This window comes from Dama dama, chromosome 12 (assembly GCF_033118175.1).
Source record: "Dama dama isolate Ldn47 chromosome 12, ASM3311817v1, whole genome shotgun sequence".
Classification (NCBI taxonomy): domain Eukaryota; kingdom Metazoa; phylum Chordata; class Mammalia; order Artiodactyla; family Cervidae; genus Dama; species Dama dama.
In genome coordinates this window covers 48,159,665-48,179,807 of record NC_083692.1, presented here as the reverse complement: position 1 = coordinate 48,179,807, position 20,143 = coordinate 48,159,665, and the positions used below count along the sequence as shown (strand labels likewise).

The following is a 20,143-nucleotide window of genomic DNA, read 5'->3' as shown; positions in this document are numbered from 1 at the left end:
TTGAACATCTGGAAGTTCATGGATTACATACTGTTGAAGCCTGGCTTGGAGAATTTTGAGCATTAGTTTGCTAGCGTGTGAGATGAGTGCAGTTGTGTGGTAGTTTGAACATTCTTTGGCATTGCCTTTCATTGGGATTAGAATGAAAACTGATGGTGAGAAACAGTTGTATTTTTCATGTATTATTTTTTCGCAGCAATTCTTAAACTATAGAAAACCCTCTTATCTCAGAGAAACTGTGGGAGTTAAGAAGTGAGAAAGATAGCACACTTTAGCTGCTAATGAGTGAGAAGCTATACACACAATCTCAACATCCCCCCAAATTTTAAACTTCTAAAGATTTTCTATGGAACTGTGAGGAGGGGATTTCAATTCCTCTTACCAAAAGGTATCATTTACTTTTCTTTTTCTGTTAATCATTCTGAATTTTGCAGTTGAGTTTAATACAGTCACACTTTGGTCTTTAAATAATGAAATTTGAAATTCAAGTACGGGGTAGAGTTTTGAGGTTACTGATTGCATTAACTGAATTGTGGTTTAAATACTTAGTTTTGCTTACTCCACAGATTAAATGTATAGCTATATATAAAGGCAAATAACCATTCTTTGCATTTATGTGGCTCTAGAACCTTTTATTGAGAATAATTTGGGTTGTAACATCTTTTATGATTGTATATTAACTATCTTTGAACTTTTGTATGATTTCATTGCGTTTGCACTTTGATGTGTTAAGATTCAATTATTAGTTAAATTATTTTATGCTGGCTTTTTTATATATCAATTGTTCACTTTTTTCAGTAATTCAGTTAATTTATATATAGTGGCTTTTGTGTTATTTCTAAGTATAGTCTTTTTCTCCAACTTATTGTCATATTAGCTAGTCTGTTTTACTTTTATGTCTAGGGAGTCCGTGTGTGTATGAGAGAGGAGGGAGAAAGAGGGGAGGGGAAGAAAATCTACTTTTTTTTTTTTTTTTAATTTTTTTGCCTTAATGAGCTGTATGTGGGATTTTAGTTCCCCAACCAGGAATCAAACCCACACTCCCCTACAGTGGCAGCAAGGAGTCTAAACCACTGTATTGCCAGGAAAGTCCCCAAGAGAATCTACTTTGTAACAAGTCTTTAGATATACAGATAATATTACACCATTATGGCTTTTAAATGCTAAATAAATCATTATCCAGAGTGGCAGGCATACAGTAAAAATCGTAATTCGTTATAAACATTATGTTCTATTTCTATATGTACTAATACATCTGCACTTTTATGTATGACTAGAAATTTAATTGTTTGTTTAAAATATCTGTTATAATGATAGAGCATAACAACAATATTACTATAGCAATGAACTCAAAATATTCTGGTCATGTTTTAGGATTGAATTTAGCACAATGAGTAGGAAATAGGTTTTTGTTTTGCTTTGTGAAAAATGCAGTTTTAGGCTCCGATGCCTAATCTTAATAAGAAATCTAACTTATTTTTTTCATGGATATGAAAAAATGGATATGGATAGTGAATTACCATGTCTGTTTGAAAATTTTGAATTTTTTAATATTTAATAAATTTGAATATTTACTTTGAATATTTAATAAATTTAAATTTATTAGTCGTACTAATTTAACTTTCTTTTTCTTTTAGCAAAACTATACAATCTAAGGTGGACTGCATTTTGGTAAGTAAAATAACTAATCTTAAAGTCTTTTTGTTATAAGGCTTTTCCCACTATATAAAATATATTATTTTTGAGTAAATATTTATTTTAAATATAGCTGAGTTTTAGTGAGTAAAATTTGACGTTTAATTACAACCATGGGGTGAACTGGCTGTATGCTGTCTACTTTCCTATATGTCATCAATAATGAAATCATAATCTGAGGTAATTACATGTTTTTGAAACTTACTGGCTTTTACTAAAGATTGCTTCAGCATTTAATAAAGTGAATGTGTAGCTTTCTATTCTAGTAATTCTTAAGGGATTTATTAAAGAAAAATTTTTAAATGTTTGATAGGTTAGTTTTCTTGTGGTGAGTGAAGTGAAAGTAGCTCAGTTGTGTCTCTTTGCGACCCTATGGACTATATAGTCCATGAAATTGTCCAGGCCAGAGTACTGGAGTGGGTAGCCTTTCCCTTCTCCAGGGGATCTTCCCAACCCAGGAATGGACCCCAGGTCTTCCACATTGCAGGCGGATTCTTTACCAGCTCAGTCACCAGGGAAGCCCAAGAATACTGGTGTGGGTAGCCTATCCCTTCTTCAGGGGAATCTTCCTGACCTAGGAATCGAACTGGGGTCTCCCTCATTGCAGGTGGATTCTTTACCATCTGAGCTACCAGGGAAGCCCTTTTCTTGTGGTAATGTGTTTTTTATATTTGGGTTGCTAGACTTCAGGAATTAAAGCCACAATAATAGTTTACATTTAGATTGGACTTTTAGACTATAAGAATTTGTTTAAATAAAAGCTTTTTAAAATACTTAATGTATTAGTTTTTGTTGCTATAATATACTTTTTGTGTTTGGACTGCTGGCCTTTGGGAGTTAAAGCCACAAAATGGTTTAAATTTAGATTTAAATGGTTTAAATTTATTTTCTGTTCCATTGATCTTCTTTTAAACATGTAAGGGAAGAAGTATGCAGCTACTGAGACTACTGGAATAGTACTGACTTCTTTCATGGAAAGTTTATTAATGGAATGTTCCCTGAGCTCTAGAATATTCAGTGACTGCACTGTTAGATTCCCCAAAATGTCACTGTTGTTAGTCCTCTTTTTCTCTTGTGACGTTACAACTTTCTTACTCAGGTTTGTGTCTTCATTATAAGTTACCTCTTTTTGTTAGGGAGCAGGGGTCTGCAGCGTCTGGTGCTGAAACAGTATATGATCTTTTTAGCTTATGATACTAGTTTCTAGGTAGGTGAGTAAATAACATTACTTCATGGAGAACAGGTATGAAAGGTTCTCCTGTGCTTTTCTAACCTAATGTTTGAGAAAGAGTACTTTGTGGGGATGTTTTCCCCCCTTTTTTCTATACCCTAAAGTAGATGATCTTGTTAATTCCCTTTTACAAATGAAGAGACTCATGCTCTTGCATTTACTAAAAAAAAAAAATTATTGGGCCAATGCTAAATATTTGGGAAACAAAAGGACATGTTGCCTTGCCCTCAAGAAATCCAGTCTGTTAAAACAGATTTAATAATTCTCTTAAGACCTAGGAAGGTAGTGATTGGGGATGGAGGGGTAACCTTACCCCCAGAGAGCATTTTCTGTTTCTCTCTACTCTCAAGAGTTCATATGTACTCTCAGTTGTTTATATCTATCATTCAGTAACTACTGCATAATTACTCTTTGCTAGACCCTCTCTGGGTGTCAAAATACAATGGTAAACAAGACAAGTACAGTTGCTATCTAAGACTCTTGGCTTTTTTCTTTTAGTATCTGTGATAATATTGGAGGACTATTCAATTTTTCTTTTCATTGAGAAAGTCGAGACAGAAGACTGGTATAATTTGTTAAATGTGGCATTTATAAAATACTAAATAAGAATAAAAAGGATTTTTAATCTTTTAAGAATTCAGAAGTGTTTCTATTTTAGCATGAATTTTAAAATTATATATATATTTGATGAACAAGATAGTAAGATCTGAATCTTCATAAAGCTTACATTTTATTGAGTGAAGTAGACATTAAATGAATGGTAAAATAAGCTTTACAACTTAAGATAATAATAAATGCTATTACAAAAATTTTAAAAGGCAAAAGGAGACAACTGACGGTGTATAGGGAATCTTTAGATTGCGTGATTAGGAAAAGTATCTGAGGAAATGACATTTGAAAAGAGACCTGAATAAGAAGAAGCCAGTATTGTGTAAAGATCTGACTGTGACAAATACTAGGCAGAGGGAACAGAAAGTACAAAAATTCTGAAACAGAAATGAGCCTGGAATGTTTGAAGAATACGAAGAACCCAGTGCACTGGAACTTAACGAAGGGAGGAGAGGGTGATGGGAGAAAAGAATAGCTATGGCAAATAGTATGTGTTTTATTCTAAATGCATGGAAGCCAATTAAAAGATTTCAAATACAAGAATAGTATGATCTAGTTTTCTTTTTTAAAAAAATACCCTAGCAGTTGTTGGGAAATAGGCTTTTAGGGGTATAAGAGTAGAAGCAGGGAAATCAGGCTATTGGAAAAGTCAAAATAAGAATGCAAGGTGGTTGCACGCTTGGAAGGGGAAGATAGGGAAAAAGTACAATAAATGGGTTCAAGGCATATTTTGGATATAAAGCCAGTAAGCCTTGCTTGTTGATGTATTGAATGTAAAGGGGGAAACAAAGGAATTAAGGATAATTCCTTTTGGTCTAAAAAATTTCCTTTAGTATTTTTACAAGGCAGGTTTGCTCACAATGAATTCTCTTGATCTGTCTTGATTTGTCTGTGAATGTCTATTTTACTTTCAGTTTTGAAGAATAGTTTTACTGGATATAGAATTCTTGATTCCTAGGTTTCTCTTTAAAAAATTCCGTCTCTTTGAATGTATCATTTCTCTACCTTTGGCCTTCATTGTTTCTGATGAAAAGTCAGTCATTAATCATGTTTTCTTCTGGTACATGATGAGTTGTTTTTCTCTTCTTGCTATCAAGATTCATTCATGTATTTATTCACTCACCCACCTACTCTTGGTTTCAACAGTGAGACTGTTTTACATGTAGGTATGGATCACATTGTGTTTATCCTACTTTGGGTTTGCTGAGTTTGCATCTATAGATTAATCTGATTTGAGATGTTTTCAGCCATTATTTCTTCATATATATATTTATTTGTCCCTTGGATTCCCCTCTCCATAGGAAGCTGCCATTACACGTAAGTTTGAATGATTGATTTTATCCCTCTAGTCTCTGGGATTTGTTCCTTTTTTGTCTGATTATCTTTCTTTATGTTCTATTTTCTCAACTTTTATTGAGATTCCTTGGTATTTTTTTCATTGTCATCAAGTTTTCCTTTTCATGTTTAAACACAGTCAACCTCATCCATGTGGATCGGTCATGGGAGAATCCCCAGACAGGAGTAAAACTGACTCTCACAGTTAACACCTGGAGTTCAGCAGTTTTTAATGATCAAACACTTCTCAGTATGTTTCCGTTAGTCAGTTTCCAAAGCCCTAAAATCATTTTTCCATCATTTTAGAGTTACTTGGGGTTGGGGTGGGGGGGGGGGGGGGGTGCGTCCTGGCCTATTCATTCCATTTGTTCTAGATATCTCAGCTTTCTCACATTGTTTTTATCATATTATCTTCTAGAAGTTTTATGGTTTTAGCTTTTTGTATTAGGTCTGTGAGCCAATTTGATTTAAATTTATGTTTGGTATAAGATGAACTTCAGTGTTTATTTTTTTAGCCAAATGGATGGATATCCAGTTGTTTAAACACTGCTTATTAGGAAGTCTGCCGTGGGTCTTTGGCTAGAGTCTCTTTTTCCCATCACTTGCTATCTGTCTTTATGATATCACCACACTGTCTTGTTTATGGTAGCTTTGTCAAAAGTCTTGCCATCAGGTAATGTAATTATTTGAATTGGTTTTGGCTTCTCCATACAAATTTCAGAATAACCTTGTCAATTTCTGTCAAAAAAAAAAAAAAGTCTACTGGGACTTGTTTCTGTTTCAGTGAATTTATTGATAGATTTGGGGCCAGTGGCTATCCTAATGACACATTTTCTAATCTATAAGCATGGTGTATCTCCATATTAGTTGATTTCTCTATAATTTCTCTTAGCAGTGTTTTCTGGTTTTATGTGTATTTTGCTTAAATTATTCCTAAATAAGATTTTGGACTTTATTACAAATGGCATTAAAAAGTGTTTATTATGTTTTATTGCTGATCTGTATATTGACCTTGTAAGTATGCAGACTTAACTAAGTTCACATGTTACATCAAGTTTTTGAATTCTCTACCAAATCTATCATATTATCCATGAATAAAAGTTTAATCCAACTTCAGTCTAAATGTCTATTCATTCATTTTTCTCACCTTATTCGCAACTACAACCTCCAGTTCAATTCTGAATAGAAATGATGAGAATTGGATTTCCTTTCCCTTGTTCTCAGTCTTAGGGGAAAACCATTTATTCATTCACCTTATAATGTGCTGTTAGCGTTAACTTTTTTATGAATGCTTTTTTAAAGTTATTCTGTTCCTTTTTTGTTAAGAGACTTTTTATCACAAATACATACTTGATTTTACCAAATGATTTTTTTTTACACTTACAGAAATAATCACATGGTACTTCTCTGTGATTCTGTTAACTTGATAAATTATACTGATTAATTCTCCAAAGTCAACCATTTTTGCATTCCCCTGGTAAGCTCCATATGGTGCATATACCTCCGTATGTTGTGTTATACTTTTATATACTGCTGCATTGGATTCTGTGAAGGCAATGGCAACCCACTCCAGTACTCTTGCCTGGCAAATCCCATGGATGGAGGAGCCTGGTAGGCTGCAGTCCATGGGGTCGCTAAGAGTTGGACACAACTGAGCGACTTCACTTTCACTTTTAACTTTCATGCATTGGAGAAGGAAATGGCAACCCACTCCAGTGTTCTTGCCTGGAGAATCCCAGGGACAGGGGAGCCTGGTGGGCTGCTGTCTATGGGGTCGCACAGATTTGGACACGACTGAAGCGACTTAGCGGCAGCAGCAGCATTGGATTCGCTATTTTTTAAGACTATTTGTGTTAATTAGGGCTTTTGATCTGATGGTTTCTTGTAGTGTCTTTGTTTTTGGTATCTGGGTAATGTTGGCTTCATGAAATGAGTTTGGAGGTGTTTTTCCTTTATGTTTTGAAGGAATTTAAATTAAAATCAGTATTATTATTTTTTTTTAAATTTAATTTTCTGGCCACCCTGAACAACTTATGAGATCTTAGCTCCCTGACCAGAAATTGAACCTGGGTCCTCACCTAGGCCCTCAGCAGTGAGAGCATGGGGTCCTAACCAGTGACTGCCAGGGAATTCTCTCATTTTTAAATATTTATGGTAGAGTTCACTAGTGGAACCATCTGTGGAAAAGGTTTTAGCTATGAAATCAGTTTCTTTAATTATTACAAGGCTATACTTAAATTTTTTCCTGATGCAGTTTTGATATTTGTGTCTTTCACGGAATTTGTTCATGTTTCCTATAGTAGTGTGTTTGTTAGTATAATATTGTTTAATAATATTCCCTTATCATCCTTTACTATCTATAGGATTTTTAGCAGTTCACTCTCATTACTGAAAATTAGCAATTGTATCTTCTATCTTAATCAGCTTAGCTAGAGGTTTAATAATTTTATAAATAAAACTAAACTTTTGGTTTCATTTACTTTCTTTCTTGTCAGTTTTCTGTTTTCTTTCTCCTTTAATGTACATTTTTTTTCTTATGCTTAACTTGGCTTTAATTGACACTTATTTTTCTAGCCCCTCAGTAAAGAAATTTTAAACTTAAATTTTGTCTTTTCATTGTAAACATTTAATGCTACAAATAATCCTCTAAGCGCTGGTTTAGCTGCATTCCATAATTTTTTGTGTGTATTCATTGTCATTCAGTTAAATAAAACTTTTCTTATTTTAATTTATTCTTGTTACCCATACTATAGGATGATCAGTTTCCAAGTAGATGAGTATTTATTGAATCTTGTTTTTGGTATAACTTAGTGAATGTTTCATATGTACTTGAAAATAACATATATTCTACTGTTACTGGATAGACTGCTCTTCTGTCTCTATATGTCAACTGTTATCAGGTAGGTCCAGTTGGTTATTGTTTTTCAAAACGTATTTATCCTTACTGATATTTCACTTTTTCAGTTATTGAGAGGGATGCTAAAACCTTGTGATTGTGATTGTGAATTTTTTTATCTCTGATCCTGTCAGTGTTAGCCTCATGTATTGAAGCTATTAATAGGAGCATAAACATTTAAGATTTTTATGTATTCTTCATGAATTCTTTTATTATTATTATGTTTTTGTTTTTAATCTCTAGTAACATTTGTTTTTTTTCAAGTCTGCTTTGTCTGATATCACCATAGCCCCTCCATCTTTCTTATAATTAGTGCTTGTTAGTGTGGCATATCTTTTTTCATCCCTTTACTTCTGAGCAAAGTTATATAAACACTTTAAAGTGTTTTGTTGTTGTTGATGACATCATATGCTTAACCAATTTGACAAGCTTTGTCTTGGAATTGCCTGTAAGGTTGAGTGTATGTATACCATTTTGCTGTTTATATTCTTACATTGTAGGTCTACTGTTGATTAACTTGCCCAGTTTTAGTTTATTTGGAAAAAGTCTTTCATTTACAGAAGGTATTTTCACTGGGTATAGAATTCTAGATACTTTTTCTTTCAGCCTTTTTTGCAGTCTAGATTTCTTTTCTTTTGGTTTGCATAGACTCCATTGAGAAGTTTGTTTTCTTTCTTGTTTCCCTTGTGTGTAATGTGTTCTATTTTTCTCCTCTGGCTTCTTTCCAGATTATTTATTAGTGGTTTTCAGCAATTTTATAGCCTTATAGCCTTGTTTTTTTTTTTTTTTTTGACCTGCTCGTGATTAACTGAGTTTCCATAATCCTGTAGGTTTACAATTTTACATCAGCTTTCAAAAATTTCCAGCCATTCAAATACTCTTCTTTGCCCCCTTCCATCATGGGTCTCAAAGTTTATTTATGTTACATTCCTCTTCTCACAGGTCACTAAGGTTATGTTTAGTCATTTTTTTCTCTTTTTGCTTCATTTTGGATAGTTTATATTTCTTTAATATTATTATCACATTCCTTAATCTTCTTGACATATGTGATCTATAATTCTGATCACTGAATTGCCCATTTTAGATCTTGTATTTTTTAAGTTCTAGAAATTTCACTTGGTTATTTTCTTTTATATCCTCCATTTCTTTTGTTAAATCTCTGAGCATGTTCATAAAAACTCTTTTAAGGTCTTTGTTTTCTAATTATCTCTTAAGTCCCTCTACTGAGTTTTTGTTGCAATTACAAGATCATGTTTTTCTTCTTTACATGTCTAGTAATTTTTAGTTTAGTATTCATTTAGAATGTCTAGATTTTGTTCTCTTTCTTTAAAATGTATTACAGTTTTCTTTGGCTGGCAGCTAAGGCACTTGTAGATTATCCTTTTGAGGTTGTGTTTAAGCTTTGTTGGGGCAAGTCTGAAATAGCTAGACTTTAGAGTTAGTTCAACTTTTATACTAAGGTGTTACTGTTGTAGTGTCTATACTGAATTTTTTGGGTGTTGACTGAGATGTTTCAGTGCTATCTGATTGGAATTTGAACATGTCACAGTCAGTTGCAATTTCTTGGTATTTCTCTGCATTCTGTCTGTATTTGCCCATAGTGACCTCATCTACTTTGATGGTGTCAACTAATCTCAGTATGCTGATGACTCTTAATTATATATCCCCAGTTTATGCTCCAGACCCATATAGCCAGCTGCTGTCTATTGATCAGTTTTACTAAGATGTCATATAGGCACTTCAAACTCAACTTTTCCAGAACTAGTTTCACTGTATCACAACCCAAATTCTGAACCTATTTGTTTGTTTCCTATTGCTACTGTAACAAATTATCATAAATTTAGCAGCTTAACACAAGTTTATTATCTTGTCATTCTACAGATCAGCAGTCTGACATAGGGCTCACTAAGATAAAATGAAGGTGTCAGGAGGACTGTATTCCTGTTGGAGGCTGTACGGGATTATCTTTTTCTTGCTTTTTATAGCTTTTAGTGGCTGCACCTTCAAAGGCAGTAATGAGTCCTCACGTCTTACACAGTGTCACTCTGACACGTCTCTTTTTTGTAGTCAAATCTCCTTTAACTTCTCTCTTATTAGGAATTTTGTGATTTCATTAGGCCTGTTAGATAATACAGGATGCTCTCCCCATTTCAAGGTCCTTAATGTGTTCACATTTGGGAAGTCGCTTTTACAGTGGTGTAGCAGATTCACAGTTCTAGGGATTTGAGGATTAGGACATGAACATACTGGAGGGCCATTTTTCTTTCTGTCATATTATCTTAGTGAATATACTCACTCAGCCAACCTAAAAACCTGGTAGTTTTTCTTGTTTTCATCCTCTTTCTCACCTACCTCACATCTAGTCAGTCACCACATCCCATCACTTGTGCCTTCAAAATTGCTCTATTTTTGTGTATCCTGACTGCCTCTACATTAATCCAGACCATCGTGTTTGTTGGAAATAACGGCAGCTATTTTTCTGCTTCTCATCCCTCCACTTTTATTCCATTCTTCAAAACATCATTACAACATCTTTATAAAATGTGAATCTTTGTATTTTATACCCTTGGTTAAGACCTTTTACTGGTTCCCCATTGTTTTATCTTAAGGCATTGAAGATCCTTCATACTAGGCTTTACTTCTCTTATTCAATCTCATCTTGCTCTACTCCCTCTGCAGACTTGTCAGCAAGCTGTAATGAATGCTTGTGAAGTAAGAGAAGAGAATATATATCCTCTTAGTCTAGAACAACAATGACCATTAGAACATTCTACATTGGTAGAAATGTCCGGTATATGTGCTATTCAGTTTGGTAGCCACTACAGACATGTGACTATTTATTAAGCTCTTGAAATATGGCTAGTGTGACTGAAGAACTGAACTTTTAATTTTATTAATTTGGTTTTAAGTTAAATAGCCACAAGGGGCTAGTGGCAGCCTTATGGATAGTGCAGTTCTAGAACAGTGGTTCTTAACTGGAGGCAGTTTTGCCCCCAGGAAACATTTGACCACATCTGGAGTCATTTTTGTTTTTCACACTCAGAGTGTGCTACCAGTTGAGTGGGTAGAGGACAAGTATGCTATTTAAACATCCTGCAAAAGTGAAAATAAAGTCACTCAGTCGTGTCCAACTCTTTGCAACCCCGTGGACTGTAGCCTGCTAGACTCCTCTGTCCATGGGATTTTCCAGGCAAGAATACTGGAGTGGATTGCCAGTTCCTTCTCCAGGGGATCTTCCAGACCCAGGGATCAAACCCGGGTCTCCTGCATTGCAGGCAGACGCTTTACCGTCTGAGCCACGAGGGAAGGCATGGGGCACTACTTTATGATAGACTTCTCAGCCTAAAATTGTCAGTAGTGTTGGATAATGAAAAACTCTGGTCTAGACTATCCACTCTCTTTTTTTTTTTTTTTTTTAACTATATGTAACTATATTTTAAGATTTATCTTAGATACTACCCCTCGGAAAGCCATCTGGGATTTCTCAGGTCTGAGTCTGATATATCTTCTTTCCCCTAATACCCTGTGCTTACCTTCATTTGTTTTATGTAGTCACCTCTGTGATAGTCATAATTAGTATTTTTATTTGTTCTTGGCTTCTTGAGTGTAGCAACATATTCATTGGAATATGCCCACAGGCACATGAGGATGATCAATAAATATTTTTTAAAGTTATGAATGAGTATAACCTATTGACTCAATTTTTAAACATTTTGTGATTTAAAATATCAAGAAGTGTTACCACCTTCAGTTGAGACCTTTCAGAGACCATAGACTTGTTAAAATATTTGAATTTCTTTGTTGGAATTACTGAATACTTCACAGTTTGCCCATAAGAACAGAAACTTCTCATTCCTTTAGAGAGAACATTTTTTTTTTCCTCTGGCATTCTCCTCTTTCCCCCTGTTCTCCTCAGCTTAGGTATTTCCCTTCTTCACACACTAACCTGCTAAGAGGTAACCACCCCTGCTCATCCCCAGAGTACAGATGGGGAACTGAAACTTTATTGCATAGATTCAGGAAGGATTTAAACAAGTAAAGTGGAATAAATAGGTCAGAAACTAAGAGTAACTGGCAATATAATAGAATGGCTCAGAGCTGAGACTATAGAATGACACAGTCCTGTATTTATCTTTGCCCCTACCTTTATTGCCATTATTGTCTGATTTTGGAAAATTTTAACCTATTTTAGTTGTACTTTAAAAGGTGATAATAATAGTTTCTAATCCACTGAGTTGCTGGCAGTATTAAAGGAGATAACAACTGTACTTGTTACAAGCATGCCTCAGAGATACTGAGGGTTCAGTTCCAGACCACTCCAGTAAAGTGAATATTGCAACAAAGTGAGTCACACAAATTGTTTGGATTCACAGTGCATACAAAGGTTATGTTTACAGTATACTGTAGTCTATTAAGTGTGCAGTAGCATTATGTCTAAAAAATATTGTACATACTTTAATTAAGAGACTTTATTGCTAAACAACACTAACCATCATCTGAGCCTCTAGCAAGTCTTAGTAGTAACATCAAAGATCATTGATAACAGATCACCAAAAGAGATACAATGATAATGTTGGAGAAGTTGGAAATACTGTGAGAATTACCAAAATGTGACACAGAGACACAAAGTGAGCAAATAAGACTGGAAAAAACAGTACCAGTAGATTTGCTCAGTATAGGGATGCACAAACCTTCAGTTTGTTAAAAAAAAAAACACAGTATCTGTGAAGCATGATAAAAGGAAACTCAACAAAAGGAGGTATGCCTGTAGTGTAAATAGAGACACACAGGGCAGCTTCAGTCGAAGGTGCTGTACGTGTAAATTGTTAATGTGAAATCTAATTGACTTATTAACCGCAAATATGTGTTTCTAGAAGGCTAAACATTAGTCAGGGATCACAGTTTTTATGTTCATCATCATGGAACTTACCATTTAAGAATGCTTGCTTACCATATGGAACCACTGAGGGGAGAGGATTGAATCCCTCAAACACAGAGGCAGATAGAGAAGCTGGGAGTCACCTGGCTAAAGCTGTCTGAGAACCAGAAGGTGCACGTTGTAGAATAGCTGCCGGTGTCAGCCCTCCACGCTCCCGCCACCTCCAGGACTTAGTAGATGCTGTTTCCTCTGCCAGCTGTGCTCTTCTCATTTTTCTTCTCTTGGATGACTCCTGCTTCTTTCGGACTTGGCTCAAATACCTTTTCAGAATGCTTTTTATCTACTAGGAATGCATTCAGTTGCAGATAACAGAAAACCCCAACTATTGGTGGCTTAAAGAAATAAGTTTGTGTCATCTAGTAAGTCCAGAGTTAGGCATCAGAGAGCGGTACAGTAGCTTACTGGAGTCCTAGGCTTTTTGTGTTTTGCTGAGTCACCTTTCGTCCCATCACAGCATTGATGGCTGCTGCACGTCCATACCTTCTATCCAAATGCCAAGGCAGGAAGAAGAGAGAAAGGGCAAAAGGGCTTTCTCCTAGGAAAACTCTGTGTTTATTTTCAGGGCACCTACTTCTGTTCCCACTTCAGGAACTTCCACCTCCAGGGTGACATCACTTGGGTGCGCCTAGCTACAAGGGAAACTGGGATACAGAGTATTTTGTTTTCTAGCCACTAGACCAGAAGACAAAGAAGAAGGGAGTTAACTGTATGCCTGAGTCTAGCCTCTCTGCTATACCTTCTTCTGTTAAGGCCCTTGCTTTCATGCACCTAATAAAAAGCTTTTACCCGGTTACAGCTCTTACTGTATAGTATGCTGATCCCCAGGTTAATTTGTTTCCTTCAACAAAAATAAGCTTTTGGTAGTAATAAGAACTGTGTCTCATGGTCTTGGTAGCCCCAGTGCTTAGTACCTTGTCTAGTACATAGAAGACAGTTAACATTTGCTGAGTGATTATCTACAAATAATAATTACCAAAAACTATGTGTAATATGCACATAATATCACCTAAACAGAGTTTCTCTCTACATATTATTATTATTAGCATTTATTGAGTATTTATTATCACATGCCAGACAAGTACTTTACATATTTTATTATTCAGTCCTCATAATTTGCCTATGAGATTAATCTGTTATCATCCTCATTTTACAAATGAAGAAACAGGCTCAGACAGGTTAAGTAACTTACTCAGGGTCATAAAACTTGCTAATTGGTAGAATTAGGCTTTTAATCCAGGTAGCCTGACTCCAGAGCCAAGACTTTGAAAAACAATGATAAACAACATTTTTTAAAGTGTCTAAAATATGAGGTTATTTATATGAATTTTTAAAAATTCTACTTCTTCTCCCTGTAATTAAGAAATGTTTCTGAAAGTAATTATCCACTTTGAAAATAAATCTGAAGAGGAAAAAAATGAAAAGCTAGCCTCATCATCTTACTGAATTTTAGTAATCAGTAATTCTAAATTTAGTCTCTTTTTTGCAAACAGGTTGCTTGAATGCCATTAGAAAACATAATATGCTCACTAAAACAAAATAGCTAAAATGATTTTAACTGTTTAAATTGATTACAATTGTGAAGACTATGGCTCTATGAAATATACTAAAAATAAATAATAGAAAATTGTATCTATACTATTTTTAAAGCCTGGTGTTTGCCTGCTTATCAATAAAGACAAATGTAAACATACACATATCACAGAGTATATTTTTAGGGCACATTTATAAAAAATGACCACATGGTTCTCATAGCAAGTTAAGAAACTGAAAGGTGCTGAAAATTAAGAATTCTAAGCAAAACGCATTGAAAAATAGAGTCCTTATACCTTGACCTTTTTCTCTATCTTCCTTATTCAATCCTGGGGAAGAACAGCTTTCACAACTGCTGGGGCCTGAAAGAATATAATATCAGGTATGTTGATTGTTTCCACAAATTAAAAAAAAAAAACTGTAGAGTAAGGTTCCACTTTCCCCATTCAGCCCTTCTGTCAGTAATGCTGGTGAAGAAAGAGGCCTTTTAGTAACTGTGCTCCTAAATCAATGTCTCCTTTCAGGGGAAAAAAAAAATTAGAATTTTTTTCACATTTTGTTTTGTTTCTGTAGTTTACAAAATAAAAGACAGACAAATTCAAGTACAGTTATCCTATCTTTATATATTTTCCCTCCACATGTGATAATTTAATGGAAGAAACAAATTGGAGATTTTAAGTTTCTGAATTTTAAATGACCACTTCTAAATACAAATTTAAACCAAAACTTCTTTTAAAACCTTTCTCGGATATTAGTTTAAAAAGAAAAATTTGAATAACTAATTATGAATGTGACACCCTTGGGTTGGTCATCTTCCATCAAGACTCTGTCATTGTCAACCTGACTTATTCCTTGAAAGGTGTTTATATATCTCAACAGGAGAGTTTCTGTTTCTTCTAGAATTAAGGATAATGATCCATCAAAGATTTGCATGAAAGATCTTCATTTAAGTCTTCACTGGTTACCATCTTTATAAATATCAACTGTTACCCAGTTTTGTGACCTTGTTTAAAAAAAGAAAAGAAGAACCTAACTAATACTTGAGGGGAAAGTCTCACAACAAGAAGCACATCACTGCAAAGAAATTTATTTCAAACAGGAAAAATCCTTCTTTATTAATGTTTGATAAATTGTGGGATAAACCTGATTCAGTATGTTCCCTAAGAAAGCAGGAGCAGGTCTCTCCACTCAGACTACCTGTGCCAGTAAATAGTGGGAATGTGTTTCCTTACCATCTGCTTGGAGGTTTTAAAGTTGTAGTAATAAAATATTGAAAATACTCCCTGATTCCTGAGTTCATCTGGTATGTTTTCATAGTTCAAAGGCAAATGTCCTGAGCAGACAAGCTGAAACACTAAAAATTAACTTGGTTGTTTGAAATAAAGAATATTGTTTCAGGTGTTTTTTTTTAATAACAGAAGACAAGTGGAAAGTTACACATTTTCTTTTCCAAGTCCAACCTGGTAAAAGCTTTTGTTTCTGACCTATTCTAGTATCACGGTTTTCAGAAGTATCTTCTAACTTCAGTAGCATCTTGATGGCTTATGAGGGAATAGTATCCGTGTTTTTCTGCAGTTACCCTGAGGAAAGTCAGTGCTGGTGGAGCACTGTCTTCAATAACTTGCTGCTCACGTCTGATACATAGAATCTAGGAGCCTTGCTCTTGTGGTATAACTCTTTAAGTTGGTGAAGGTCACCGAGCTAAATGTTACTTAAATTTCAGATACCTTGCTTTTTCAAACAAAAGATTCTATATTTGTTGATAGAATTTGAATTATAAACTCTCTTGCCAAAATCTGACTTTCAGCAAGTATATATTTCAAAGTAATATTTATGTAATGTGTGCTAAGTCGCTTCAGTTGTGTCCAACTCTTTGAGACCCTATGGACTGTAGTCCTCCAGACTGTTTATGTGGTAATAACAGCATAGATATATTTTATAAATTTCTTTTAATCCTCATGAAAATTTCATGGATGTTTTATCAGTGTTTCACAGACTTGAAAATTAATGCTCATCTTGCTTTAATATCACAAAGCTAATGAGGGGCAAATCTGGAACTCAGATCCAGGCCTTCTGATTCTGTGTGCTGTACCTGACCACTATATCCTGCTGTTTTAGATAGATCAGATTTGAAAGAGCCAGCAGTCATGCTCAAGCAGCAGCTGCTTTATTCATCTATAATATATAATATAGGTCATTTTTCCTTATTGGTTACTAATTTATCAATAAGAGACTTACCTATTAACCTCAAGTTTCTAAAAGCTCCATCAAAGCTGCTTTATTACTGTACTAATCAGTTACCAGGTGATATATGACAGTCTGTTCCACAGGTTCAAGAAGGATCAGTGAATCATACATTTTGCTATATGATCCTTTCAAAGATAAGTTGTCAGATTTTTTTCTAAATTAAATTCCAACTCAGTTGAAGTTGCTTTGAAATATTAAAAGTAAAAATGGCATTATTTTTAACCTTTGATTTTCAAGGTTCCTGTGCCAGACTGTTAAGTCAGAAACTCTTACCCTCTTTAGCAATCTCTCCAAGTGCATGGTAAAATTGGATAGCTATTATATTAATGTAAACTCAAATATAAACTCAGTTAATATAAACTCAAATGATAAAAAATATGATAGCCTCATCCTCAATCAGAAAATTTAAAATAAAACAGTGGGTGGGATACTTTTTCATACTTACAAGATTAGCTAAAATGTAAATCTTAAGCTTTCATAAGGATGTGCAGAAATTGTAGCATTGCTTTTGGAAAACAAATTGGCGTAATAGTTTTGGGGAGCAGTTTGGGAATACCAGCAAAGTTAAAGATGTGCATCTTACATGACCAAGTACTTCTACTTTTAGGTAGATACATACCAAAACAGAAACTCCTACACAAGGACACAGCAGTCACAAATAAGAATTTTTATCGCAGTACTATTTGAAATAATGAAATTGTCTATCATAAAGAAATGGATAAACTGGTTTTAGTCCATATAACAAACACTACTGTATAGTCTAAAAGCTTAAAGAATTCTGAAGCAAATATGGCAAAAAGTTAGCATCTTTTATTTAATATGGATGGTGATACATATGTGCTTTCTGTACTTTGGTTGAAATACTTTATTGTTCTAAATTTAAAAATTAAATGGGGTATTAAAAGAAGTACCATCTGGCTCTGTCGTACATTTTCAGTTTTTGCCTCAAAAAGATGTGGATAAACTAGGGTCTTCAATCTAGCTGAGGAGGAAGGTGTAAGTAGACACCAAAAAAAATTTCTTTGAACAATCAATAAATGCAAATTAATTGAGTTTAAAACCCTGAGTAAAAAATAATAATAAAACCCTGAGTAATTGCTACGGCCCAAAGTAAACAGACAGACAGGCTCTTATAGGATCATGTATGGTCATGTATGCAAAATTTATTACAATTGAATTTTTAACTAGGTTTTTTTTTTTTTTACATAAAGTAGATGAAAGCATGAAAGCTATATAATCTGAACTATATATTCTTAGCATTTTTTTTAAGACCATGTCTCAATTTGATAAACGTAAATAGCTTGGCTAGTATAATTTGAAATTTCAAAATAAGTTAAATGCTATTCTAAAAATGAATGAAAGCTTTTGTGATTAGAGAGGAGCCCATTTCCTCTCTCAACATTTTATTTACATAGAGGAAAAGGTCTGACTTTCTATATTAATCAGGAGGGGCAAGACTATGCTGCCGAAACAAAGGAAGCCTGAAATATCAGTGGCCTAACCAGAACAACTTGTTTTCATTCACTTTATATATATAGCACAAATCACCGAAGGCCCCTGCTCCACATAGTCCCACAGGAACCCACATTGACAGACATTGCCATGTTGTAGCCTCACCACTGAAACACAGCACTCCCAAGGTGCCAAAGTGGGGAAAACATATTCAGTTCAGTTCAGTCACTCAGTTGTGTCTGCCTCTCTGTGACCCCATGGACTGCATCACACCAGGCTTCCCTGTTCACCAATTCCTGGAGTATAGAGTCGGTGATGCCATCCAACCATCTCCTCCTCTGTCATCCCCTTCTCCTACCTTCAGTTTTTCCCATCATCGGGGTCTTTTCCAGTGAGTCAGTTCTTCACATCAGGTGCCCTCAGTATTGGAATCTGATTGTTTTGCTGTATACTTTTCTATCTAGGATGTGAAAGGGCAAAGCACTATCTAGGCCATTTGCAACATTAGGTCTGTAATATTGCTTTTCAGAGTTTTCATACTCAAAGTTTCTGAAAGACCACCTGTATAAAGGTATGCTTATGTAAATGGGATGATTGACACACAAGGTCTGCTTACCTACTTGGGAATAAACAGGGAGATTTTTGCCAAAAATTCTTCAGAGTGGTTTCCTAGAATGTCTTTGATATCTGAATCAAACTTCAGTTCCAAGATTCCTTTTTGATATCTTCTTGCGAAGATTGAACTATAAGAGAGAAGCCTCATAAGCTTTTGGGCAAGATTTTCAACTACAGGAGTGGGAACTTATCACCTTAGTTCATTGAACAAACTAGATAGTACTTGAGGTTCCCCCTAAACTTGAAGGCACTTTTAATAACTTTGCTTTGAGAACTTCTCTCTTTGTTGAGAACTTAACTTCTTCAACTCAAGGAAATGAAGACTTTTAAGTCTAATAAGTAGGGATGTTGATAATTGTCATTTGAAGTTTCAGGTCAGATATTCAGATATGTCTGCCACATATATCAAGCTCTATTAAAAATTGTAATGTTTAAAAAAAATTGTAATGTTTATTGTTGTTAAATATACATAACATAAAGTTTATCATTAGTACTATTTAGCATATTCACAGTGTTATGTAAACATCACCTCTACCCAGTTCTGAAGCATTTTCATCACCCCAAGGAAACCCACTAAGCAATCAATCCTCTTAGTGCCCTCCTCCCAGTCCCTGGTAGCCACTAATCTTTCTCTCTCCATGGATTTGACTGTTCTGGATATTTCATAAAAGTGAAAGCATTTGATAAATGTTTTTTTTTGTGTCTGACTTCTTTCACCTAGCATAATGTTTTCAAGGTTCATCCACATTGTAGCATATATTAATGCATTATTGCATTTTATGGCAGAATTTTAAAATTAAAATTTTTTAAAATTATGCGGTTTTTTTTCTAATGCTCTAAAAATAAAGCAGCTTTGTCCTTCATTTCATAAATCCATCAAGCATGCTTCTTTTTTACAATTAATGAATCTCCACATGGAACAGAAAACTTTTCTCTTGATGTTTAAATCTTTACACAGTATATCAAATAATCTGATGTTTAACTTACTTGCGCCACATGATATTCTTGCCCTGATATAATCAAAGTTAAGGTCTTATACACCGCGGATCATTGTTTTGGAGGCCACGGATCATTGTTTTGGAGCTGTAAGTGACAGGTGTATCCAAAACCAAAATTCTCATGGTAAACTCAGCTCCACTGGACTAGAATGCCACCACTGTACACTTCAGTCATTTTGTTCTCATTTGCTTCTTAGAATTTTGATGTCAGTTTTAGTAAACTCTCCAATTATTTTCTTCTGTGTGTTGAGTCACACATAACAAAAGAGTAATTGACAGTAGTAATTTTTCACTGTTTGAAAGACAAAGTAAAGGGTGCAGCAGTGAGTTTGATCTTTTTTTGATTCCATCTTTGAATCATCTCTTTGGTACTTTATCCTAATTTGGATTATCTTCTGAATTTCTTATGGAATTTCTTCTCTCTTCTTTTCTCTAGTATATATAAAAGTTGAAAACTATAGAAACCAAAGTTTTTCCAACAATATAAAGTTTTTTTTATTCTTAGTCATCAAAAATGGTGGGTTTTTTTTGTTTGATATTTTTAAGTGACATGTAACTGATGTAACATTATATTAGTTTCAGGTGTACAACATAAT

The 20,143-nt window shown here is 34.5% G+C and overlaps 1 protein-coding gene across 4 annotated transcripts in view; it reads left to right on the top strand.

Moving 5' to 3' along the window:
* The window catches only part of RFX7 (regulatory factor X7), a 132,068-nt gene that overhangs the window by 64,914 nt on the left and 47,011 nt on the right, over positions 1-20,143 (top strand). For all 4 annotated transcript variants that reach the window (XM_061157221.1, XM_061157222.1, XM_061157219.1 and 1 more), the window contains exon 3: positions 1,638-1,671. In XM_061157221.1, coding sequence (XP_061013204.1) covers positions 1,638-1,671 — 34 coding nt within the window. The remainder of the gene's footprint in view (positions 1-1,637; positions 1,672-20,143) is intronic.